The sequence below is a fragment of the Ornithorhynchus anatinus genome, chromosome 17 (genome assembly GCF_004115215.2).
Source record: "Ornithorhynchus anatinus isolate Pmale09 chromosome 17, mOrnAna1.pri.v4, whole genome shotgun sequence".
NCBI classification, from domain to species: domain Eukaryota; kingdom Metazoa; phylum Chordata; class Mammalia; order Monotremata; family Ornithorhynchidae; genus Ornithorhynchus; species Ornithorhynchus anatinus.
In genome coordinates this window covers 14814097-14839980 of record NC_041744.1, presented here as the reverse complement: position 1 = coordinate 14839980, position 25884 = coordinate 14814097, and the positions used below count along the sequence as shown (strand labels likewise).

At 51.1% G+C, this 25884-nt stretch overlaps 1 protein-coding gene across 2 annotated transcripts; it reads left to right on the top strand.

Moving 5' to 3' along the window:
* Positions 1 to 365: 365 nt before the first annotated feature.
* Positions 366 to 24693, top strand: DDX52 (DExD-box helicase 52). 2 transcript variants are annotated; one of them, XM_029082402.2, is made up of 15 exons: positions 366 to 484; positions 3152 to 3383; positions 3543 to 3682; positions 6446 to 6631; positions 9528 to 9671; positions 10892 to 11003; positions 12124 to 12196; positions 13800 to 14003; positions 15794 to 15884; positions 18556 to 18678; positions 18843 to 18993; positions 19574 to 19649; positions 20819 to 20890; positions 21879 to 21971; positions 23605 to 24693. In XM_029082402.2, exons 1-15 carry the CDS (start codon positions 398 to 400, stop codon positions 23675 to 23677), a joined length of 1857 nt encoding a protein of 618 aa, XP_028938235.1. In that variant the 5' UTR covers positions 366 to 397; the 3' UTR covers positions 23678 to 24693. The 2 variants fall into 2 exon arrangements, with proteins under 2 accessions (XP_028938235.1, XP_028938236.1); XM_029082403.2 differs by having other exon boundaries at positions 21879 to 21975; positions 23605 to 23687.
* The last annotated feature ends 1191 nt before the right edge of the window (positions 24694 to 25884 follow it).

Here is a 25884-nt window from a genome sequence, read left to right as displayed (position 1 = left end):
AAGCGCTTCACAGATCCCAACATTATTAAAATGGGGGTTAACTGTGAGCCTCCCGTGGGACCACCTGATGACCCTGGATCTCCCCAGCGCTTAGAACAGTGCTCTGTACATAGTAAGCGCTTCACAAATACCAACATCATTAGTATCATCTCGGGGCAGAAGCGAGGACGGGGCGCCCCCTAGCGGCCCTGGCGGGCGCGGGTCCCGCCGGCCCCTAGCAACCAGCGCGTCCCCTAGCGACGGGCCCCGCCCACCGGAAGTGCCGCGTCTGGCTCGGCCGCCCCGCTCGCGGAGGCTGCCGGGAAATAGCGGCCTGGCCTGGGCGGCCCCCGCGCGGAGGCTGCCGGGAAATAGGGGCCGGGCCTGGGCGGCCCCGCGCGGAGGCTGCCGGGACAAGATGGACGCCCACGACCTCTTCCTCAGGCTGGGCGCGGGGGCCAAGTTCGACGTGCGCCGCTTCTCCGGCGACGCGAAGCGTTTCCAGGTAATGGCGGTGGTATGTCTTAAGCGCTTCCGGTGTGCCAAGCCCTGTTCTAAGCGCTGGGGGCGATCCAGGGTCATCAGGTGGTCCCACGTGGGGCGCCCAGTCCTCCTCCCCATTTGACAGATGAGGGACCTGAGGCCCAGAGAAGTGAAGGAATAATAATGATGCTGGTATTTGTGAAGCGCTTACAATGCGCAGAGCACTGTTCTCAGCGCCGGGGGAGACACAGGGTCATCAGCTCGTCCCACGTGGGGCTCCCAGTCCTCATCCCCATTTGACAGATGAGGGAACTGAGGCCCAGAGAAGTGGAGGGACCGGCCCAAAGTCACCCAGCTCACAAGCGGCGGAGCCGGGGTTAGAGTGAGAATAATGTTGGGATCTGTTAAGGGCTTACTATGTGCAGAGCACTGTTCTAAGCGCTGGGGAAGATACAGGGAAATGAGGTCGTCCCACGTGGGGCTCACAGTCTTCACCCCCATTTTGCAGATGAGGTCACTGAGGCCCAGAGACGTGAAGGGACTCGCCCACAGCCACCCAGCTGACAAGTGGCGGAGCCGGGATTTGAACCCACGACCTCTGACTCCCGAGCCCGGGCTCTTTCCACTGAGCCACGCCGCTTCTCACGTGGGGCTCACAGTCTCCATCCCCATTTTACGGATGAGGTCACTGAGGCCCAGAGAAGTGAAGGGACTTGCCCCCAGTCACCCAGCTGACACGCAGCAGAGCCGGGATTGGAATAATTGTTGCGTTCACCAGGCTTGGGGATTATCTGCGTTTTTAATAGTAATGATTATGGTATTTGTTGAGCGCTTACCATGTACCAGGCACCGTACTAAGCGCTGGGGCGGGTACAAGCAAATCGGGTTGGACACAGTCCCTGTCCCACGTGGGGCTCACAGTCTCAATCCCCCATTTAATAATAATAATGTTGGTATTTGTTAAGCGCTTACTATGTGCTGAGCACTGCTCTGAGCACTGGGAAAGATACAGGGTAATGAGGTTGTCCCACGTGGGGCTCACAGGCCTCATCCCCATTTTGCAGATGAGGGAACTGAGGCCCAGAGAAGTGAAGGGACTTGCCCACGGTCACCCAGCTGACAAGCAGCGGAGCCGTGATTAGAATAATAATAATAATGTTGGTATTTGTTAAGCGCTTACTCTGTGCAGAGCACTGTTCTAAGCGCTGGGGGAGATACAGGGTCATCAGGTTGTCCCACGTGAGGCTCACAGTTAATCCCCATTTTACAGATGAGGGAACTGAGGCCCAGAGAAGTGAAGTGACTTGCCCTCAGTCACCCGGCTGCCAAGTGACAGAGCCGGAATTCGAACCCACGACCTCTGACTCCCGAGCCCGGGCTCTTTCCACTGAGCCACGCCGCTTCTCCCGTGGGGCTCACAGTCTCCATCCCCATTTTACAGATGAGGGAACTGAGGCCCAGAGAAGTGAAGGGACTTGCCCACAGTCACCCAGCTGTCAATCGCCGGGCCTGATTGAGCCCCCAGTCGCTCCCTCGGGCCTTCAGTCCTACGTAAGGGTGGTGCTTGCCCCTCCAGCCCTCTTTATTGAGCGCTGACTATGTGCAGAGCACTGTACTAAATGCTTTGAACGTTCATTTCGGCAGCAGAGCCAATCCCTGCCCACCCACGGGCTCCCAGGCTAAACGGGGGAAGCGCTTACTATGTGCCAGGCGCCGTACTAAGCGCTCAACCGTTTGTGGAGCGCTTACTCCGGGCAGGGCAGCCTGACCTAGGGTCCGGAGCACGGGCCCGGGAGTCACGGGGTCGTGGGTTCGAATCCCGACTCTGCCACTTCAGTGCTCGGGTGGTCTTGGGGAAGCCATTCGCTTGGCCTCAGTGACCTCATCTGTAAAATGGGGGTTAAGACCGGCAGCTCCATGTGGGAACAGGGACCGTGTCCAACCCGATTTGCTTGGAGCCACCTCAGCCCTTAGTACAGTGCCTGGCACATAGTAAGCGCTTAAGAAATACCAGAATTATTATTACTGTTATTACTAAGTACGGTCAATTGTATTTGTGGAGCGCTTACTGGGTGCAGAGCACTGTACTAAGCGCTTGGGAGAGTACACTGCAACAGGAAGCAGACACATTCCCTGCCCACAACAAGCTTATGTTGTGTGCAGAGCACTATACTAAGCACATTCACTCAGTCATGTTTAGGGAGCGCTTACTGTGTGTCGAGCACTGTACTAAGCGCATTCATTCAATTGTATTTATTGAGTGCTAACTGTGCAGAGCACTGTACTAAGCACTTGAGAGAGTACAGTACAACAGTAAACAGACACATTCCCTGCTCACAGTGAGCATACCCTGCGTGCGAAGCACTGTACTAAACACTTTATTTACGGTATTTGTTAAACGCTTGCTGTGTGCCAGGCCCCGTACTAAGCGCTCGGGTAGAGGCAGGAGCAGCAGGTTGGTAACAGTCCCTGGCCCACATGGGGCTCCCTGTCTTAATCCCCATTTTACGGATGAGGTAACCGAGGCCCAGAGAAGTGACTTATCCAAGGTCAAGCAGCAGACAAGCGGCAGGATTGGGATGGGAACCCAGGTTCTTCTGACGGCCAGGCCCGTGCTCCAAACACTAGGCAACGCTGCTCCTCAAAACGTTGGGGCAACTCCATTCATTTCAAATCGCTCTGTTCCCAGGTGGGAAAAAGGAAAAGTGACTTTGAGTCTCCAGAACTGTCGGAGCGGCTGGACTTCTTCGGAGCCAAGAAACCCGCTCCGAAAGAGCCTGGGGCCTCGGGGGACGGCGTCCCCGAAACCGGAGGAGACGAGCCGCAGGATGAGGGGACGGGTGGCGGAGAAACTCCCGGCACCGCAAACCAAAGGAAGGGAAAGAGGAACGCAAAGAAGAGGAAGATTCAGGGGGCCTCAGGTGGGGAAGGGGTCGTTTTTGAAGAGGGCGTGTTTCGTTGCGATAGACTGAAGGGAAGGGAGATGTTTCGCTTGGGGTCGGTGTGATTTGTAAACTGCGAAGAAAGCTAAACACAGGAAGACTTCACTTTTCTTCCCTCGCTTTTCTGGTAAATCGTAGGAAACGCTTTGTTGGGCTCTGCGGAAGATGGCAACTCAATACTCTGGATGTCCTCCCTGGAAGCAAACCGTACAAAAAATCAAGAGAAGGAAGAGAACAAACCGACGGCTGAAAAACTGGAACGGCTCAGAAAGGAAAAGGTTAGGCCGGATCCTTTGGCTCTTATTGTTGCGTTCACCTGGCTTGTCGATTAACTGCTTTTTTAATGGTAACGATTACGGTATTTGTTAGGCGCTTACTCTGTGCTAGGCACCGTACTAAGCGCTGGGATGGGTACAAGCAAATCGGGCTGGACCCAGTCCCTGTCCCACGTGGGGCTCACAGTCTCAATCTCCCTTTTACGGGTGAGGGAACTGAGACCCAGAGACGTGAAGTAACCTCACGGCCACACGGCAGACAAGCGGCAGAGGCGGGATTAGAATCCATGACCTTCTGACTCCCAGGCCCTTGCTCTAGCCAGTACGCCATGCTGCTTCTCTGATGCAGATGGAGGGTTTAGAACGTAAGCTGCCCCTGGGTAGGGATGGTGTCCCTTGCTTCTGTGCACCTTCTCCAAGTGTCTAGTGTAGTGCACTGAATCCAGCGGGCGTCCAAGAAAGCTATTACTAATGAGTGGGGACAAATGTAGTATGAGCTGGGCAGAGAATGCAGCAGAGCTTGGGAGAATCCAAAACAACAGTGTTGGGCAACACGTTCCAAGCCCACTCTTTCCAGACTTTCCCACCCCTCACCCCATTTTCCGTGCCAGAATTCTTTCTCAGAATTCTCTCTCTCCTCCGATCCGTCCCACCACAACTCTCTCCCCATCTTCAGGCCCTCCTAAAATCCTTCATTCAACGAATCTCCAGTCAAGTCCCAACACTCCGAGTCGCGTGAACCCGACAGCCGTCCCTTAGCCCAAATGTAATCACCTCCTTCCTCAGCCCAGGGGTATAGATATATCACATATAGTCATGTGTGTGTTCTTTTATTCACTCATTTCATTCCGCCATCCCCATCCCCTTCTCCCTTCTAAGTCTCCCTCCTCCATCATGTTGCCAGGCCCCTGAGGGCAGGGATTGTTTCCTTTGCTTCTGGCGTGGTCTCCTATGCGCTTAGTACAGTGCTCTGCACACAGTAAGCGATCAATAAATACGATTGCCCGACTCCCAACTCTTCTCAACACCCCCGGACATCAGGATTTCATCCGGCGCTCACCGAGATTTGTAATAACTTGGACAGACTCTAATAGACTCAACCACGCCTCTTGATTCTTCATCTCGCAGCGGACTTAGGCATTGTTGACTCCCCTTTTCTCCTCCAAGAAATTCTCTTTTTTCCTCTCTGATCCGAAGTTCTTCCGATTCCTTCACTGGCTGAAGGAGCATTCAAAGCGTATTCATTCAGTTGTATTTATGGAGTGCCTACTGTGTGCAGAACACTGTATTAAGCACTTGGGAGAGTACAGTACAACAGTAAACAGACACATTCCCTCCTCACAACGAGCTTAGACTTGGTGCAGGGCACTGAACTAATCCCTCTTTATATTAAGAGGGAGACGGGTGGTAAAATCTATTACCTCGATGTGGATTCTTCCCATATCAGCCTGAGAACTACTGCGGCCTAATGGATAGCACATGGGCCTGGGAGTCAGAAGGACGAGTTTTCTAATCCCTTCTCTACCGCTTGTCTGCTGTGTGACCACGGGAAAGTCACTCCACTTCTCTCTGCCTCAGTTCCATCATTTGTTAAATGGGGATTAAGACCAAGAGCCCCATGTGGGACGTGGACTGTGTCCAACCCCCTTACCTTGTATCTACCCCGGCGCTTAGAATAGTGCCTGGCACATAGTAAGCGCTTAACAAATGCCATGAGAAAACCCCAAAACTGGGTGCCTGAAACAGCCTCCTTGCTGGTGTCTCCACCTGAAGCTTCTCCAATGAGTCGTTCTGTCGCGCGTGTACCATTATCCCCTTCTTAAATACCCCTGCCAATAACTGCCCATTTCTTGCATAAAATGAATGTCCTAATTATTGGCTTCAAGACTCTAGATCACCTGACTCTGTCTTCCCCCTCCAGGCTTCTCTGGGGCCCCTCCACCTCTGGGTCCAATTTCCTCATTTGTAATTTAGAGAGACTATCCTAGCTCCTACCTCCCTCACTGTGAAGGCCACGAAAATAAAAATGAGATAATGCGCGCTACAAGCAATATGAAAATCAGTGATATTTATCCAACACCAACTATGCACAAAGCAGTGTGCCGGCCGCTTGAACGTGACTTTTCGCCCTGATTGGAACTTCCTTCCCGTCTCAAACCTGCCAAACCACGTCCTTCCCCCTTTAAATCTCGCCAAATCTCCCCGCCCAAGAAGGCATTCCCAGCTAATCCCCCCATCTCCCTGATCCTTTCCACCATCCCGAGCGTTTTCGGCGACGTCGGTGTATTTATTCCGCTCATTTTTTGTTTACTTGTGTTGTTACATTTGTGCTGTCCATAGAGTTCCCATTATTTGTATTATCCGTGTCTGCCTTTCTCCTCCATTGGTTTGCAAACTCTCCGAGGGCAGAGCGCGTCTTCTGCTCTAGACTGAAAACTCGTCATGGGCAAGGATTATGTCCGTTTATTGTTGTGGTGTACTCTCCCAAGCGCTTAGTACAGTGCTCTGCACACGGGAAGCGCCAAATAAATACGACTGAGTGAATACTGTCACTGTTTGGTCCTAAACCGAGTCGAGCGCTCTGTCTCCGCCGGGCGCTCGACAGATTCCGGCAGTGACGGTAAATGTAGAAGGCGCAGTCCTCGTTCCCCCCTGGGTTCACAATTAATATAAATTAATTCCTGCTTCCCAATAATCATGTTACAGATTTTTTAACCCAACCTGCTAGGGGCCGCTGACCAGAGAAAGCCTCTCTGTTCTTTTCAGGTAAATCGTTTGAGAAGCAAACACAAAATTCACATCCAAGGAACGGATCTTCCCGAGCCAATCTCTGCATTCGATCAACTTGATCAGGAATATAAGATAAATCAGCGACTGCTTCAGAACATCGTGGCCGCCGGCTTCGAGAGCCCCACCCCCATTCAGATGCAAGCTATTCCCATCATGCTTCATGTAAGTCGGAGTCCGGACCGGAGGATTTGGGCTGAATCTCAAGATTCGTCTTTTATTCCTACCGGGTTTGTAACACCGTACTCTCCCAGGCTCTTGAGAAGCAGAGTGGTTTAGTGGAGCGAGCCCGGGCCTGGGAGTCAGAAGGACCTGGGTTCTAATCCCAACTCTGTCAGTTGCTTGCAGAGTGACCCTGGGCAAGTCACTTCATTTCCCTGCGCCTCGGTGCCTTCAGTTGTAAAATGGGATTCCGTATCCGTTTTCCCTCCTATTTAGACTGTGGGCCCTATAGGGGACGGGGACTGTGTCTGACCAAATGAGCTTGAACGTATATCCTAGTGCTTAGAACAGTATTTGACACGAGGTAAGCGTTTAACAAATTCCATAACAAAGGTACTTAGTACAGTGCTCTGCGCACAGTAAACCCTCAGTAAATGTGATTGATTGTGTCCATTAGAACCAGCTGAACTGGGGCAGACTGAACATGGCTCAGTGGAATGAGCAGGGGTCTGGGAGTCAGAGAACCTGGGTTCTAATCCTGTCTCTGCTATTTGCCTTCTGGATGACCTCGGGCAAGTCATCTATAAACTCTCTGTGCCTCGGTTTCCTCCCCCTGTAAGATGGGGATTTCGGAACCTGTTCTCCCTCCTTCTTAGACCGTGAGCCCCATGTGGAACGGAGGCCGTCTCCAACCTGATTATCAATCAGTTGTACTTATTGAGCGCCTGCCTTGTGCAGAGCATTGTACTAAGCGCTTGGGCGAGTACAGTATAACAGACACATTCCTTGCCCGCAGCGAGCTTATCTTAGTTTCTAGCCCAGTGCTTTATACAGTGCTTGGCACATAGTCACAAGCAAGCAAGCAATCATATTTATTGCGCTCTTACTATGCGCAGAGCACTCCAGTAATAACAGTGGTATTTTGTTATGCGGTTACTTTGTGATAGACGCTGTTCTAAGCCCTGGGGTAGATACAAACTAGTCAGGTTGTACACAGTCACTGTCCCACGTGGGGCTCACAGTCTTAATCCCCATTTTGCAGATGGAGGCAACTGAGGCTCAGAGAAGTGAAGTGACTTGCCCAGGGTCACGCAGCAGACAAGCGGCGGAGCCGGGATTAGAACCCTCGGCCCTGCTGCTTCCAGGCTCGCGGGAGAGTACAGTACAACAGAATTAGCAGACGCGTTCTCTTCCCGTAATGAGCTCGAGGTCTAGAGGGGGAGACAGATGAGTAATTTATAATGTGTCATTTAAAGATAGGTACCTAAGTGCCGTGGAGTTGGGGGCGGGGCGACTAGCAAATGTCCAAAGTGCACAGAGGCCGCAAAAGGGAGAGGGAGCCGGGGAAGAAGACGGCTTCATCGGGGAAGGTCTCTTGGAGGAGATGTGACCCGAGTAATGCTTGGGAGATGGAGAGAGACTGGTGGCCTAGTGTCTGTGGAGGGGGAGGGAGGTCCAGGCCAAGGGGAGGACGTGGGAAAGGGGTCGACGGCGAGACAGACGAGATCGGGGCACAGCGAGGAAGCTGGCGCTAGGGGAACGCGGAGTGTGCGGGCTGGGTTGGAGGAGGAGAGCAGCGAGGTGAGGATGGGGCGAGCTGATCGAGTGCTTTAAAGTCAACGGTAGGAGTTTCGGATCGACGCAGAGGTGGATGAATGACGACTGGAGGTTCCTGAGGAGTGGGGAGACATGATACCGCACTTATATTATTATTGCCGTAAAAATAATTGCGGTATTGAAGCGCTAACTGTGTGCCAGGCGCTGTACTAAGCGCTGGAGTGTATACAAGCAAATCCAGTTGGACGCGATCCCTGCCCCACAGGGGGCTCACGGTCTCAATCCCCTTTTGGCAGATGAGGTCCCTGAGGCCCAGAGAAGTGAAGCGACTCGCCCAAGATCCCACAGCAGACAGGCGGCGGAGCCGGGATTCGAATCCTTGAGCTGGTGACTCCCCGGGCCCGGGCTCTATCCACTGTGCCATGCTGCTTCTACTGCTCCATCGGAAAGAAGGTGGGCAGTGAGTGGAAAGGAAATGCAAATCAGGCCTCGCTCTTCCCGGTTTGCTCCAGCTTGGCGGAAGCGTCGGTAAAAACCGACGACTTAAGGCGTGGATGGTCTGTGGATTTCATTTACGTCTGCTCTCCTCCCTTAGGAGTGACTCGTTGGGATTGATTTTATCGGCGGGGGGCTCTACCTTTGGACTTAACCCGGTCGTGAGGGACTCAAAGCATTATCGTTTTTAACGAGCCACTTGTGAGAGTAGAGTTTTCCTTCTCCACTTGGCTTTAAATCAGCTAAGAAGGTGGAAGGGAAGCAGTGTGGCCTGGTGGACAGAGCGGGGGCCCGGGAATCAGAAGGACCTGGGTTCTGGTCCTGGGTCTGCCTCTTGTCGGCCCTGTGACCTTGGGCGAGTCGCGTCACTTCTCTGGGCCTCAGTTACCTCATCTGTAAAATGGGGATGGAGACTATCGCGCCCGATGTGGGACAGGGACTGTGTCCAACCTGATTTGCTTGTATCCACCCCAACGCTTAGTACGGTGCCCGGCGCATAGCGAGAGCTTAACAGATGCCCCAGTTAGCGGTATTGTTAAAGAGCAGGAAGAAGAGTTGTAGAGATTTCAATCAATCGATCGTATTTATTGAGCTCTTTTACTGTGCGCAGAGCACTGTCCTAAGCACTTGAGAGAGCGCAGAATAAGAGAGTTGGTAGACTCATTCCCTGCCCACAACGAGCTTACGGTCTAGAGGGGAATTTGCGTATCATTTCGTTTTGGCCTTGAGTAGTTGGAAGGGGGAGGGAAAGTTTGTGTTGGAATTTTTTAGGCTGTCTGCAGAACAGGTTCTAAGGAATAATTAGAAGATTTCCCCGTTGTGGATCATACCCTGTGTCTTCCCTCAGGGTCGTGAGCTCCTGGCTTCTGCTCCTACGGGATCAGGAAAGACCTTGGCTTTTAGTATTCCCATCTTAATGCAGCTGAAGCAGCCCACGAATAAAGGCTTCAGAGCTCTGATCATCTCGCCGACCCGAGAACTCGCCAGCCAGGTAGGTTTCGTAGCTTGCGTAGAGCGGGCTTTCGGCAAAAGCTTGCCTTGGCATGTTCCAGTTGCGCGGAAAGCTCCAAGGGAATAAGTTTGGCGTCTCGGGATCTTCTCTGTCCGGGCGATCCCCGATGGGGTCAAGCTGCTGTTTGCTAGTCCCGGATGGCTCTGTGGCCACTCCGTGGGGCTCACGAGGCCTAGAGTGCTCACTCGAAGTGCGGCACTTTGGCCTAAACCCCCGCGCCTCACAGCAAGGTAGCAAAATGGTCGTCCGAGGCCAGGAGCGATCGGATGATTTTGCATCTACCTCAGATGTTAGCCCGGTGCTTGGAATGTCACTGTTTATTATTGCATTGTGCTTTCCTAAGAGCTTAGTACAGTGCTCTGCGCACAGTACTCGCTCAATAAATATGATTAAATGGATGAATGATTAATTCCCATCCTTGTATTCCGTCCCAGTGCTTAACACAGGGGTCTGACACCTAACAGTACTACTAACTAACAAACGCCTAGTGGAAAAAGCCCGGCCTCGGGTTCTGATCCCGGCTCCGCCACGTGCCTGATGTGTGACCGTGGGCACGTCACGTCACTTCTCTGTGCCTCGGCTACCTCGTACCTGTTCTCCCTACTTAGATTGGGAGCCCCGTGTGGGAACCGAACTGGTTTTCCTGTATCTTTCCCGGCACTTCAAGCAGTGCTTAACGCATACTAAGCGCTTAACAAGTACCTCGATTATTATTTTATTATTATTCTTATTAATGAAACTGGGATGTAAGGCCTCCCCCATGGTGGGCTCAGGCTGTTCAGTTGCCGTGAGGTTGCGCGTGCCACAGCTTAAGATAGAAAGGAAATTTCCCCTTCTATTTCGCCCTCTCCACCGATATATTCCAAACGGGTGCAAAGTAAGTTCAGCGTCCGGTAAAGATTCCATTTCAGTGCTGCTGCGCAGAGGGAACCCGACCTATGACTTGGGGAGTGTTGCCTTTTAGAACTTCAATCTTCAGCAGTTGTGCTAAAAAAAAAAAAAAATGAGACAGAGTGGAATTCTGATATTTTCAAATTGTGGAGCAGCTTTGTACGGACAGGGTCCGTTGGGGATTACCTTCTGGAGTCTGGGGGTGTGTGGTGGATTTATTTGTTCCGTTCGAGTAGACGGGGCTCTGATTTCCTCCCTGAGTCTTTGGGGGCAGCCGGCTGGAGCTGTGCTCTCCTCGTCTGTTTCAGATTCACCGGGAGCTGGTAAAAATCTCCGAAGGCACCGGATTCAGAATACATATGATACATAAGGCCGCCGAGGCAGCCAAAAAGTTTGGGCCTAAGTCATCCAAGAAATTTGGTAAGAGATGAATCCTTGCAGCCTGTCTGTCGCCGGATGAGGAGTCGGGAACTCTCAGTTATTGGGCAGGTGCCATTGTAGTCCCGCAACCAAAACGAGTTCCGTTTGCCACGTCAAATAAAAACTAGCCAAATGCCATTAAGTAGTTGTCGCTACTAGAAGGAGGCAGGAAGTCTTCTGTGAGGAGGCTCGTGAGGAGGTGTTTGCCTTAATAATAATAATAATAATAATGATGGTAATTGTTAAGCGCTTACTATGTGCCAAGCACTGTTCTAAGCGCTGGGGTACAAGGTAATCAGGTTGTCCCACGTGGGGCTCACAGTCTTAATCCCTATTTTACGGTTGAGGTAACAGGCACGGAAAACCTAAGCAGCCTGCCCAAGTCACACAGCGGACAAGTGGCCGAGCCGGGATTCTGCCATGATTGAACCAGTTTGGACGGGGATTGAACTATAAGTCTTGAGAAGCAGCACGGCCTGGTGGGTCGAGCGCAGGCCTGGAAGTCAGAGGTCCCGGATTCTAATCCCAGCTCCACCACTCGTCTGTTTTGCGATCTTGAACGAGTCACTTGACCTCTCTGTGCCTTGGTTTCCTCGTCTGTAAAATGGGGATTAAGACTGTGAGCCCTATGTGGAACAGGGACTGCGTCCAACCTGATAATCTCACGTCTACCCCAGCGCTCGGCACGTAGCGAGCACTTAACAAATACCAATATTATAATTACTATGACTATTATTATTATTATTGAGAAGCAGCGACGGCTAGTGGATAGCTCACGGGCCTGGGAGTCAGAAGGACCTGGGTTCAAATCCCGGCTCCACCACTCGTCTGCTGTGTGACCTAGGGCAAGTCACCACACTTGTCTGTCTCAATCACATCATCTGTAAAATGGGGATTAAGACAGCGAGCGCCCTGTGAGCCAAGGACTGTGTCCAACCCGATTTGCCCGAACCTATCCCGGCGCTTAATACAGTACCTGGCACCTGGTAAACACTCAATAAATCCCCGCAATTATTATTACTAATTCTTCCCAGAATGGTGAAGCCAAAGCGAACCGCCAAGGCTGACTCTTGGAGGAAGACTCGTGTCTTACAGGTGGTTCTCTTTGTTTTTCCAACAGACATTCTGGTGACCACACCGAATCGACTGATTTATTTATTGAATCAAGAGCCTCCCGGTATAGACTTAACGAGGTATGGAGAGAACGTCCGGTCAGGAGGTTTCCCTGGTGGGCGAAGGAGCAGGGTAGAGAAGTGAAGATGGTCTGTCTTCCGCCGACGCATCAAAGCGAGGGCAAAGCCTATCGGGTCGCTCCGAGCCCGGCTGGAAGTTCATTATCTGGTTTTACTTCGCTGATTGTGTTCATTCAGTAGTGTTTATTGAGCGCTTCCTATGTGCAGAGCACTGTACTAAGCGCTTGGAATGGACAATTCAGCAACAGTTAGAGACAATCCCTGCCCCGTGACGGTTGGGGTCGGTGCACGAGTCGTGTTTGGCGTCAAGCGCGGTGCCAGAAACGCTCCCGGCTGATGCAGGACAGCACTGCTAATAGAGAAGCAGCTTTGTCATTCATTCCTTCATTCAGTAGTATTTATTGAGCGCTTCCTAGGTGCGGAGCACTGTACTAAGCGCTTGGAATGTGCAAATCGGTAACAGAGACAGTCCCTGCCCTCTGACGGGCTTTCGGTCTAATCGGGGGAGACGGACAGACGAGAACAATAGCAATAAATAAAAGCAGTAAATAAATAATTGTCCAGAGGGTAGAGCATGGGCTCGGAAGTCATAAGGCCTGTGTCCGACCTGATCTACCCCAGTGCTTAGCACATAGTAAATGCTGAGTAAATGGCACAGTTATCACTCATAATAACAGTAGAGAAGCAGTGTGGCATAGTGGAAAGAACACGGGCTTGGGAGTCAGAGTCCGTGGGTTCTAATCCCGGCTCCTCGGCTTAGCAACCGCGTGACTTTGGGCAAGTCACTTAACTTCTGGGCCTCAGTTACCTCATCTGTAAAACGGGGATTAAGACTGTGAGGCCAACGTGGGACAACCTGATTACCATGTTTCTACCCCAGTGCTTAGAACAGTGCTTGGCACATAGCGCTTAACAGCTGTCGTCGTTATTTTAAGGACTTCCCCGCCTGTCTTCTGTATGGCCTTGGGCGAGTCATTTCACTTCTCAGGGCCTCGGTTCCCTCCTCTGCAAAATGGGGATGAAGACTGTGAGCCCCGTGTGGGAGATGGACAGTGTCCAACCTGATTAGCTTGTACCTACCCCAGCGCTTAGAACAGTGCCTGGGGCATAGTAAGCCCTTAACAGATTCCATTTAAAAAAGAAAATTGCCGGATTCTGATTTCCCCCCGCCCAGGTTCTTTTCGGAGTAAGATATAAAGGACCACGGCTTCACGCTGTGCAGCACAGGCTTCAACTGTTCTAATGATTGAGCTCACCGGCGTTATTATGCGCTGGCGTTTCAAACCTAATCATTCAATTGTATTTATCGAGCGCTTACTGTGTGCAGAGCACTGTACTAAGCGCTCGGAAAGTACACGTCGGCAACAGAGAGAATCCGTACCCGAAAACGGGCTCACGGTCTAAAAGGGGGAGACAGACGACGAAACAAAACGAGTAGACAGGCATCATTAGCATCCAAGTGGACAGACGACGCGGAAGGGAGAAAGGATCAGGAAAGGTGGGTATCGCTACCTCACCCAGGGTGTTCCGTCAGCCACGGGGACGCGGACGAGCGAACGATCGGTCGTCCGCGGCCCGTAAAGCCCGTGCTTTCACTTTCTAGAGTCGAATGGCTGGTGGTCGACGAGTCGGACAAATTGTTTGAAGACGGGAAGTCCGGCTTCAGGGACCAGCTGGCTTCCGTCTTCCTGGCGTGTACATCTCCCAAGGTCAGAAGGGCCATGTTCAGCGCAACCTTTGCACACGACGTGGAGCAGTGGTGTAAACTCAATCTCGACAACATCATTTCGGTGTCCATTGGAGCCAGGTAGGTCCTGCTGGGGGGCCTCCCCGAGATCTCTCCTTTTCTCTCTCGTCGTTTGAAATGGTGTGCGATTGGTTGATAGATGGGGCCGACGGGGCTAGGAACCGGCAGTGACCCTGGGGGGGATCTCAACTGCTGCTGTGTTTACTAAGGAAGGTAGCTTTGTCCGAAGGACCGAAGGGCCTGAACTAAGAACGTATTTATGACTCAGTCCTTGAGCTCCGTTTCTCCTCCACCCCAGGCAGTAAACTCGTTCCGGGCAGGGAACGTCTCTCCTAATCCTCTTGTGTCGTACTCTCCCAGGTGCTTAGTACAGTGCTCATACGTGGTAAGCACTCAAAAAATACCAATGATTGATTATGTGCCAGGCACTGTACTTCTGTTTATTTATATTGATGCTATTGGTGCCTACTTGTTTTGTTTTGTTGTCTGTCTGTCTCTCCTTCCAGACTGTGAGCCTGTCGTTGGGTAGGGATTATCTCTATTTGTTGCCGAATTGTACTTTCCAAGAGCTCAGTACAGTGCCCTGCACACACAGTAAGCGTTCAATAAATACGATTGCACAAATGAATGAATGTACTAAATGGCTGGAGCTAATCAGGTGGAACCCAGTCTCTTTCCCCACAAAGGGCTCACAGTTTTAATCCCCATTTTTTTTTCTGCTACAAGCATTTCATTTGAGCCCTTCTATAACTCACTGATGTTAACGCCTGTACAACTTCTAGGGGAAATGGTTTCCTTCAAATCGCTCCCTACCTTATCCCGAGCTTACCACTTTCAAGCTTTTCTGGTCTCACGGGATGGCCCGAACCCCAATTCTGTCTTTCCCTCGTCCACACTCTTCGTGTCGCTACATAGTGAAATTCCCTTCTAATGCTTGGATAAAAAAAAGTTGTTCCCGAACCGAAGCCGTTAATGATAATTGTGGTCTTTGTTAAGCATTTATTCTGTGCTAAGCACTAGGGGAAAAATAAGATCATCGGGTCAGGAATGGCCCCTGTCCCACATGGGTGCACAGGCTAAGGACAGGAGGGAGAGCGGGGATTTTATCCCATTTTTCAGATGAGGAAACTGAGACAGAAAGAAGTTTAGTCAGTCAGTCGTATTTATTGAGTGGTTACTGTGTGCAGAACACTGTACTGAGTGCTTAGGAGAGTAGAGTGTAACCGTAAACAGACACATTCCCTACCCATAACTACCTTACGGTCTAGAGGGGAAGACGGGCATTGATATAAATAAATAAATGACAGATATGGACATGAGTGCTGTTGGGCCAGGAGGAGGAATGAAGAAAGGGAGCAAGTCAGGGCGGTGTGGAAGAAAAGGAAAAGAGGGCTTAGTCAGGGAAGGCCTCTTGGAGGAGATGTGCCTTCAGTAAGGCTTTGAAAGAGGGGTGAGTAATTGCCTGCCCAGTATTACGGGGGTCGGGGACAGACTTCCCCAAGGTCGCGCAGCAGGCGAGTGGTGGAGCTGGGATTAGAACCCAGCTCCTCTGACTCCCAGGTCTCCGCGCTTTCCACTAGACCACGCTGCATTTCCATAGTCAGTTCCCCCAGGCATCCCTGTCTCTTTGGCAGCTCCCCACGGCAAGACAAAAATGATCGATGGCTGTGACTACCACTTCCTTTCATAGCTCAGCGGGACCATTCCACCAGTGGCCACAGACCAAAGGATCTTCAAGAAAGAAGCCACTCCAAACTATTTGCAAAGCGTCGCAAGCATGCCAACAATCGCAGGCCCCTAACTGCGGAGCGACTAAAAAAAAAAAAATTTTTTTGTGTTTTGGATTTCAGGAACTCCGCCGCAGAGACGGTAGAACAAGAACTTCTCTTCGTCGGGTCCGAAACGGGGAAACTACTGGCCATGAGGGACCTCGTTAAAAAGGTATTTCTTGGGCTCCCTCTGGCTGGCCGTCCGAGTCAAGCCCGCTCCTTGTTCCATTCCCCACCGCCTGTGTATTTTCCTCCTCGTTACTCGACTCGAGTAAGCGCTCAGTTCGTTCAGTCGTATTTATGGAGCGCTTACTGTGTGCAGAGCACTGTACTGAGCGCTTGGGGAGTCCAGTATAACAATAAACAGATTCCATGCCCACAACGAGCTCACGGTCGAGCTCGTAGGGAGTCGGGAATTATGTTATGGATGCAGGGGAGGAAGTGGCCGACTTCCGTCCCTCTGTTGTAGCCCTCCGAAAGAGAAGCCATCCTGATCGGCCGGTGCAGTGATGGGAAAGCCGCCGCTAAACTCATTCGACTGTATTTATTAAGCGCTTACTCTGTGCAGAGCACTGTACTAGGTGCTTGGGAGAGGACCGTATTTCAGTAGTCCCTCGTACTGAGAGTTAGGGGATTTTGAAACACTTCGAAAGAGGGAGCGGGCAAGGGGGAACGTGGCCGAGCTAAAATGATTCTGCCCCGTTGCCATTTGGGCAAGCGGCGAGGCCAAATATCTGGCCAGAGGGGTTCAACCTGAATGTCCCATTCCCCCCCCCCAACATTGGGTGGAAGTGCATGGTTCCAGCTGGGAGCCACGGGACTCCCGGCTTACCGGCGGGAGGAAGAAAATACTAGAATATTGGACCATGGGAGGAGGTCTGGGGAGATGGGCGGAGGCTTGTTTGGGATTCACGGGGATCAAAAAGGTCCCTAGGGATATTAGTGGGGAAGGAACAGCGAGGAGCGACCTCCAGTGTGATTTTTAACTTCCTGTAGGACTCGGTTGCCCCGTCAGGCCCGATTCTGGAACGGGACCTAGCAAATTACATTTAAGTAATTGCCCGCGATACGGTTGCTCGCAATACATCCCCATTTTCAAGGCATTAGCGGCGTGCACTGGTGGATAGAACACGGGCCTGGGAGTCGGAAGGGACCCGGCTTCTAATCCCGACTGCCACCTGTCTGCCGGGTGACCCTGAGCAAGTCGCCTAACTTCTCCGCGCCTCAGGTACCTCGTCTGTAAAATGGTTTGGTTAAGATTGGGAGCCCCAGGTGGGACAGCGACTCCGTTGGACTCAATTTGCTTGTTTCCACCCCAACGCTTAGTACAGTGCCTGGCACGTAGGAAGCACTTAGAAACCATAATTATTCTGTAACCTAGGGTGCGCCTGTACCGGAGAAAACTCGGCAGGGTTTCAAGCGACCCCGTCGTTACAATTGATCGTGCTCTCGTGAAAACATGCTTAAAGAAGAGTGTTCTTGTTGGGGTTGCTGCCTATTTTTAGTTCATCCTTTCAGCTCATCTCTCAAAATATTGCTCCTCCAGCTCCTCGGGAGCCCTAGGAAAGAGCGGCTGGCTTCAGTATCATTCGTCGATTTCGGTCGGATTTATTGAGCCCCTACTGCGTGCAGAACACTGTACTAAGCGCTTGTACAGTCCGCCAGTTAACAGTGCCCGCAGTGAGCTCTCAGAGTCGCATTCTGTGTTGGGTTTAGAACCTTTGAGAATTCCAGAGCCGGAAGACTCCGAGGTCATTTTTAAATCGGTCGTGTCTATTGAGTGCTTACTCTACGCAGAGCACTGTGCTGTGCGAAGCTCTTGGGAGAGTACAACAGAGTTAGTGACCCAGTCCCCGCCCACAAGGAGCTTACGGTCTGGAGGGGGAGACGGAGATTAAAATAAACTACGGGTTTGTGCGTGAGCGCTGTGGACTAAGGATGGGCTGCGGGTCAGGTGCTTAAAGGCTACAGATGCAAGCGCCCAGGTGCCGCGGAAGGGAGAGGGAGTAGGGAAAACGAGGGTTTAGCGAAGGAAGGCCTCTTGGAGGAGATGAAGCAGCATGGCGGCGTGGATAGAGCCCGGGCCTGGGAGTCAGGACGTCCTGGGTTCTAGTCCCGGCTCCGCCACTCGTCTGCTCTGTCACCTTGGACAAGTCACTTGACTCCTCTGTGCTTCAGTGACCTCATCTGTAAAATGGGGGTTGAGACCGTGAGCCCCACGTGGGACAGGGACGGTGTCCAACCTGATCTCCTTGTATCTACTCCAGCGCTTAGTAGAGGGCCTGGCACATAGTAAGCACTTAAATGCCATAATTATCATTATTATTATTACTACCGATAATAGGGCTTTGAGGGTGGGGAGCGTGGCAGCTTGGGTCTTCAACCCTCTTCTCCCCCCTTTCCCTCTCCTCCTCCCCCCCCCCCCGTCCCACCCCCTCGGCACTGTACTCGCCCGCTCAACTGTATATATCTTCATCACCCTATTTCTTTTGTTTAATGAGATGTACGTCACCCTGATTCTATTTATTTGCCATTGTTTTTATGAGATGTTCCTCCCCTTGACTCTATTGCCATTGTTCTCGTCTGCCTGTCTCCCCCGATTAGACCGTAAACCCGTCAAAGGGCAGGGACTGTCTCTATCTGTTGCCTACCTTCCAAGCGCTTAGTACAGTGCTCTGCACATAGTAAGAGCTCAATAAATACTACTGAATGAAGGAATGAACCTTTTCTGACGAGTGCCCATCCTTCCTTTTAAAGACCACCCCGAGAGGCGGTTCTGCCCTTTCCGAACAGAAACTGATTATTGCTCCTAAGTTGTGGCTTCTCCCCCCTCTTGGCTTCAGGGTTTCAGCCCGCCTGTGCTTGTTTTCGTCCAGTCCATCGAACGGGCAAAGGAGCTCTTTCACGAGCTCATCTACGAAGGCATTAACGTGGATGTTATTCACGCCGAAAGGACGCAGCAGCAGGTAGGAGGTCGATCATATTGCTGACTTGGAGCTTTCTAAAACCTTTTATGGGCTTATCTTTAATTCCGTTGGAAAAGCGGATGCTACGGGCTGAGTGCCACTGGGACACTGAGGATGGAATTCTCCTAACCCTATTAGAATTGGTGTATTTTTCTCGTGACCAGAGAGATAACACTGTCCAGAGTTTCAGAGCTGGAAAAATCTGGGTTCTCATCTGCACTGCCCTGTTAGCCCGAGGGATTGATTTTAAAGGCGTGAACTTGGTAATCAACTACGACTTTCCGACTAGCGCCGTGGAATATATCCACAGGATAGGTGAGTCACCGGGAGTTAAAAGGTTTCCCTTTCTCTACGCCGCTCTATCCGAACGCTTCATTCTCCACCTGTGACTGAGGGACGGGGGCTGTGTCCAACCCGATTGTATTTACCCTAGTGCTTAGAACGCGGTACGCGCCCAACAAATGCTACAGTTATCTTTGTTACTGTTATTATTATGTGCGCCGATAATTATGATGTCCCCAGTTGAGGGGCGTGGTTTAGGGGGTAGAGCACGGGTCTGGGATGCAGAAGGACCTCGGTTCTAATCCTGATTCTGCCACGTGTCTGCTGCGGGCCCTTGGGGAAGTCACTTCACTTCTGTGCCTCAGTCACCTCATCTGTAAAATGGGGATAAGAGTGCGAGTCCCATGGGGGACAGGACTGTATCCGACCTGATTAACTTATATCTTCCTGAGTGCTTAGAACAGCGCTTGGCACATAGTAAGCGCTTAACCAGTACCGTTATTACCATCTTCAGGAGGTTCAGATTAGTGAAATCTGACCTTTGATTTTGTGGTATTTTTTCCTCTCTCTCCCCTTCCCTCACCCCCATGCAACTTTTGGCTATTTAACACAGGCCGGACTGGAAGAGCGGGACATAAGGGAAAAGCCGTTACGTTCTTCACCGAAGATGACAAGCCTTTATTACGAAGGTACAGTTAAGATAATGCCCCGTTTCTGGTTTGCTTTTATTTTTTCTCTGGGGTGGAGGAATGCGTAGAATGGAGATCGTTAACCCTTAGAAATTTCCGTTTTCTAACTCGCCTTCACTCCAGCAGTTAAAAAAAATGCTTACCATATGCCCTGCCGGGGCACTCATCGTAGAGGAGGTGGAGGAAGGGAGGATGGGGAGATAACCCAGGGAGAGAACAGGAGCATCAATTCAACAGATGCGGTTCAACAAGAGCAACGGCAAACCGTGGCAGTCAGAGTACGTGCCTGTTTTCGTTCCTGAGGGAAACAGGCCCGGCCGTCCTGGGTCCAGACTGCCACAGAGTTGGGCGGGGCGGCTCTCCCCAGCCCGTCTTCTGCCCTTGGGCAGCGTGGCTTAGTGGAAAGAGCAGGGGCTTGGGAGTCAGAGATCGTGGGTTCTCATCCCGGCACCGCCACTTGTCGGCCGTGTGACTTTGGGCGAGTCATTTCTCTGGGCCTCAGTTACCTCATCTGTAAAAGGGGGAATTAAGACTGTGAGCCCCACGTGGGGCAACCTGATTACCTTGCGTCTACCCCAGCGCTTAGAACAGTGCCTGACACATAGTAAGCGCTTAACAGATACCGTCATTATTATTATTATAATGGGACGGTGGCGAGAGGGAGGAACGGTGAGCTTAGGACCCCCATCAGTCCATCCGGATCTGCTGCAGCAAGAGGGAGGGTGGGAAGTCACAGTGGTGGGTGGCTGTGTGGTGAGGGGAGAAGAAGGAGGTCACAATCTTCCTCCTCCTCCACCTGCCTCCCCTTCCCATGAGCTCAGGCCCAGATTCGGCAGGAGGGTTGAAAAGGAAAGGTCGCAGTAGCCACGTCAGCCTCAAAATGTTCCCTTGCTCTGGAAGGGAAAAGATCGATTTCTGAAGCCAGAACACGCCGCAGTCAGTTCGTACACGGGGGGGGGGAAAGAGGTCCAGCAGAATTGGGTGTATCTCGGTTTTAAATGGAAGAAAGGACTTTAGCTTCATCCAAACTAGAGCTGTGCTTCACAGGAGGAAGAAGGATGCCAGTTATCAGTGCTTGTTGCAGTCGTCGATGATCCTGCCAGTAATTTGGCAAGAGGCCGATCGGTGTTTGGCTTTGATTTGAATTTATTTATTTTTTTTTGATCCAGTGTCGCTAATGTGATTCAACAGGCAGGATGTCCTGTACCAGAATACATCAAACATTTCCAAAAACTGCAGAGGTATGTCTCTTTCCCCTCGCCCCTTTTGAGTTTCCCTTTCCTGTAGGAGGCGCGACAGTGACATTCAGCGGAGAGTAGCCGAATCGATCCTCTCGTAGTGTCAGAAGAGAAATGATCTTTACGTCCTTATTCTCCTCGTTTTTATTCCTGGACTTGGTCCTGTAATAAAAAACGGATTCTAAGCAATCAACAGTATTAACTTGTGCCTACTGAAAACGGGGGAAATTAGTAGGTAAGATGAGTAAACCTCTAAGCAGCTTCCTAGCCGGGGAGGCAAGCGTTAAAACAGAGTGTTACGGAAAAGAGGAAATAGAGCAAAAAAGATACAAACTTAAGTGCTTAGGTGGCTGAAGGACCTACTGTGGCGAGATGAGAAGTAGATCCAGGAAGGCCTCCCGGAGGAGCGTGGTTTCAGAAGGGCGGCTCTGAGGACGGGGAGAGCAGCGGTTTGTCAGATGTGTCCAGGCGGGAGGGACGAGAGTGAGGCACAGTGTTTAAATTGGCTCGCGAGGAAAGAAGCGTGGGGAGTGGTGGGAAAAGAGAATAAGTAAGAGGGAGGGGTGGGATCGAGTGAGTAAGGCCGGTGGCTGGGAGTTTTTTCCATGAAACCCTTGACTCTTCCTGAGGGGAGAAACCGCCAAACCTCCGCTCTGTAAACTCATTATGGGCAGGGAGCCTGTCTGTTGTTCTGTGGTACTCTCCCGAGCACTTAGGACAGTGCTTGCGCTCAATAAATACGCTGCAGTGAATGAACAGATGAATCAGAGTGGACACCACGGGAAGTTGAAACCAGCCCCCCGTTGGTGGTGTGGAGGAGATCTGTACATTCCAAGCGCTTAGTACAGTGCTCGGCACATAGTAAGCGCTCAATAAATACTACTGAATGAATGCATGAATGACGAGAGACTGCTTTTTTCCTGCAGTGGATCGTGACGGTGGCCACCGTCTTCAGTAACTAACGCCTTTCACCCTTTACATTGCCTCTCAGCAAGCAAAAGCGGAAGTTGATCAAGAAACCATTGGAAAGGAAGAGCATTAGTACAATGCCGGAGTATTTCTTGGAAAAGGCCAAGGAACAGCAGTGAGTAGGTCACGGAAAGTAGTTGCTACTTTGTTTCCGGCAGTTTTGCTTTTTTAAACCGCGGAAGCGCAATACGCCCTTCAGGGTCTGTGGTTTGAGCTCGGGGCCGGACAGCAGGTATAGCTTTCGATGGCACTGTGGAATAAGTGCTCTTTAGTTCTTTGAAAACCGTCTCACTTGGGCACATTCCCAAGGGAATTAGGCATGTTCCCCTAACGGCCTTCCATCTTCCCACTCTTGACGAGTAGCGTGGCACAGTGGATAGAGCGTAGACGTTGGAGTCGGAAGGACCTGGGTTCTCGTCTACTGGGTGACCTTGGGCTAGTCGCTTTGCCTCTCTGGGCCTCAGTTCCCTCCTCTGTCAAATGGGGATTGAGCCTCATGTGGGAAAGAGACAGTGTCCCACCCGATTAGCTTGTATCTACCCTAAGTGCAGAGCCTCGCACATAATATGCACTTTAACAAGTACCATTTAAAAAAACAACAACAAAACCTCTGGGTCCCATCCTCAGTCAGCAAATGCTGCTATAATTTAGAGTTACTGTAACTATCCTCCCGTTTGGGTAAAGAAACCAGTCAGACACAGGTCGAAGCACTCCGTGAAGCCGACTTCCCTCTATATCCTCCCTGGTTCTGGTACTCTGGGCTTGGTCCGGGATTTGGGCCCGCTCCAAACATCGCCATTTGGGGCCCGATGAGGAATTTCGGTGAGGAAGAGCGGGAACCTCCACCTGAGCACCGTCTTTGAAGTTCCAAGTTCGGGTGGAGGTTAACAGGGAGGAGCACTTTTTAAAAAATTATTTTTATGGTGTATGTTAAGCACCTACTCTGTGCCAGGCACCGTACTAAGCGCCAAGGTAGGTACAAGCTAATCAGGTTGGACGCAGTCCCTGTCCCTCATAGGGGGGTCACAGTCTTAATCCCCGTTATACAGATGAAGTAACTGAGGCACAGGGAAGTGAAGTGACTTGCCCGAGGTCACACGGCAGACAACTGGCAGAAGCTGTATGAGAACCCAGGTCCATCTGACTTTTTTAATGGTATTTTTTAAGTGCTTAACTTGGTGCACCTGTGTGCCCTGCACGCAGTAAGGGCTCAATAAATACGATGGAATGAATGTGCCAGGCACTGTACTAAGCACTGAGGTAGATACAAGCTAACGAGGTTGGACACGGTCCCTGTCCCCCATGGGGCTCCCAGGCTTAATCCACATTTTACAGATTCGTTGGCTCCCGCGGCCCTTGCCAGTGTCTAAGGCAGGCCTGGGCTTCCGAGGGACCCTTTCAGAGTTGTTTTAGGACCAGGACGTTGGGAGTTTCGCCTGCGTTTCCTTTGACCGCTTCAGATTCCCGGCTTCTCAGAGTCTTTCCTCAGAGCAGTTCCGACTGCAGCTTTAGTGCCCCGGAGAAACGGCTGACGGAGCTTCGTCTCCCTTTTACCCCCATGGCGCTCTCAGGAGGCCTTTCCAGACGGGAATGGTTCTCCATCCGAAGGTGTGACGGTGCGGAATGGAATAACGAGCTAGCCGGGGGTAGAAAGCGATCCCGTGAAAATCTCATTTGTGGGGTTTTTGAAACGGGCGTGTAGCTGAGGCTTCGTCTGATGTCATTCCCCCTTGGTTTATTCTTCACAGGAAAGTTGCCGGTCAGAGCGCCAAGAAGAAAGTTGATCCGGACCTCAAAAGTAATAACCACCCTTCATTGTAGACCGTCCCGGACCTTTCATCCCGTTGTTTTACGTATTCCAGTGGGAAGACATGATTTCATCAAACGTTTAACCCAGTCACCCTTTCTGTGACTTTCCACGTGAAATCAAAAGCCAGGAAATTAGCCGTGGAGACGAGGGGGGTGGGGTCATCGTGGACTTTGGTATTTCCCGTCAAGATAAAGAAATTGATAAAGAATTTTTAAACCGGCACAGAAGTGAGAGTCTCGAAACGGGGGGGGGGGGGGAGGGGGGCTCAAGCGGGTTGAAGCACTTCTTGGAGAAGTCCAAGAGCAGAGCGGCAGTGCTCTCTCTCCCAGGGTAGTGAGGTCCAGAAGCTCTGGCCTACCCGGGATGGAGCTGGTGAAGACATTTTTTGTTCTCTAAAACTTGGAGCAAGATTTCAGAAGGAGAGCTTGAAAACCAGAGTCGTGTAGACCAGAGATGGACAGCTGTGGGCCAGCTCCTGCCCACCAACGGAATCACTCTGGAGTTGGAGATTCTCTCAAGATGTCGATTCCTGCGGGTAATGGCAGCAAGAAGTGTGCGCTAGTCACACTTAATAAGGGCCCCGTTTCTGGGGAGACTTAGCCTTCTCCTTTCTACAGCTAGCGCTTGAAGCCCCCAGATCCCCAGGATCCCAGCTGATGATCCTCTGGGCTCTTTAAAGAGCCCTGGGAAAGGCAGCAGATTTCCCCTCGTTTAAACCTTTCCCGGGCACCGTTGGAGAAAAACCCTCCGTCGATCTTCCGTTTCCCTACCCCTTCAGACTCTCTTTATAGCCGGTCTCCTTCCTCGCCACTTGGCTTTTCTCCCTGGATGAACGAGTGTTCCTATTACAGGACGTATTTTTGGCAGTACACACTAGTGGGCTAGTTTCCTGACACATTTTTATTTTAAGTCCGCTTCGTTCACGGAACCCTAGCCTCCTGAAGGCTGATGTAAATTACGTTCCGCGGTTAACGTGTTTTTACAAAAAGCAGGCTTCGTGTTAAGGAATAAAACCTCTTGGTTACAACACTGTGCCTTTTTATAATACCGTTTTATAAAGTCGCCCATTTCTAGGCAGTTATTTCGGGTAGCTCTGGCACTCATTTTTTTTAACCTAGAAATAGCTATACGTTTATAATCCTTTATTTCTTTACTAAAAATTGCCTCTCTGAACTTACTCTAAATTCGAAATGTCAGAATGCATCAACTCCCAAATTTTGTCCTGGTTCTGTTCTCAGCGTTGTTCACATTTGCCGAAAAGCAAGAATTAAGGATTTACAAAGATGCTTATTTTGGTTTGTGAAGCAGGTGGAAGAGGCAGGGCGTGCTGTCATTCACAGGTCTGTGGCCGACTGCACCTGAAGGATTTGTGCTGGATCTGAAGGATTTGTACTGGATGTATTTAAAGACAGGCGCTTAGTACAGTGCTCTGCACACAGTAAGCACTCAATAAATATGATCGATTGGTTGATGACCCAGCTGTAGAAGCCAGAAAGCATATTTCGCATGGCTGGCCGAGTAAATCGGATTCTTACTCGGGGAAAAGAACCAAGAAATCCGAGTTCAGTATGAAATGCATTTCCAACTTAAACATGTAGTGACCGTGGTGCTAATTTGCGAGATTTTCTTGGTTTTTGAACCAGTCACAGGAAAATGCAAAATCAGGGATGATTTTGAGAGGGCCCGCCTTCAAGAGGCTTACCCGATTAAGCCCTCTTTTCCCTGACTCTACTGAGCGCTGGGGTGGATACAAGGAAATCAGGTTGCACACAGGCCCTGTCCCATGTGGGGCTCACAGTCTCAATCCCCCTTTTATAGATGAGGTAACTGAGGCATGGAGAAGTGAAGTGAGTTGCCCAAGGTCACACGGCAGACAAGTGGCAGAGCTGGGATTAGACTGTATCCACACCCGTGTTTAGTACAGTCCCTGGTACATGGTAAGTGCTTAACCAATACCGTTCACTCATTCATTCAATTGTATTTGAGTGCTTACTGTGTGCCGGACACTGTACTAAGCGCTAGGGAGGTACAGTCTGGCAACCGATAGAGACAGTCCCCGCCCAACAACTGGCTCACAGTCTAGAAGGGGGGAGACAGACAACAAAAGAAAACAAGGAGGCATTAGAGAAGCAGCGTGGCTCAGTGGCAAGGACCCGGGCTTGGGAGTCAGAGGTCATGGGTTCTAATCCTGGCTCCGCCATCTGTCAGCTGTGTGACT

Bases quoted from the DNA above. Each gene is read 5' to 3' on its own strand.
- DDX52 (XM_029082402.2), top strand. From the start codon at position 398: ATGGACGCCCACGACCTCTTCCTCAGGCTGGGCGCGGGGGCCAAGTTC. The intron at 485-3,151 runs GTAATGGCGGTG...CTCTGTTCCCAG, and splicing joins GCGACGCGAAGCGTTTCCAG to GTGGGAAAAAGGAAAAGTGA. The intron at 9,672-10,891 runs GTAGGTTTCGTA...CGTCTGTTTCAG, and splicing joins CCCGAGAACTCGCCAGCCAG to ATTCACCGGGAGCTGGTAAA.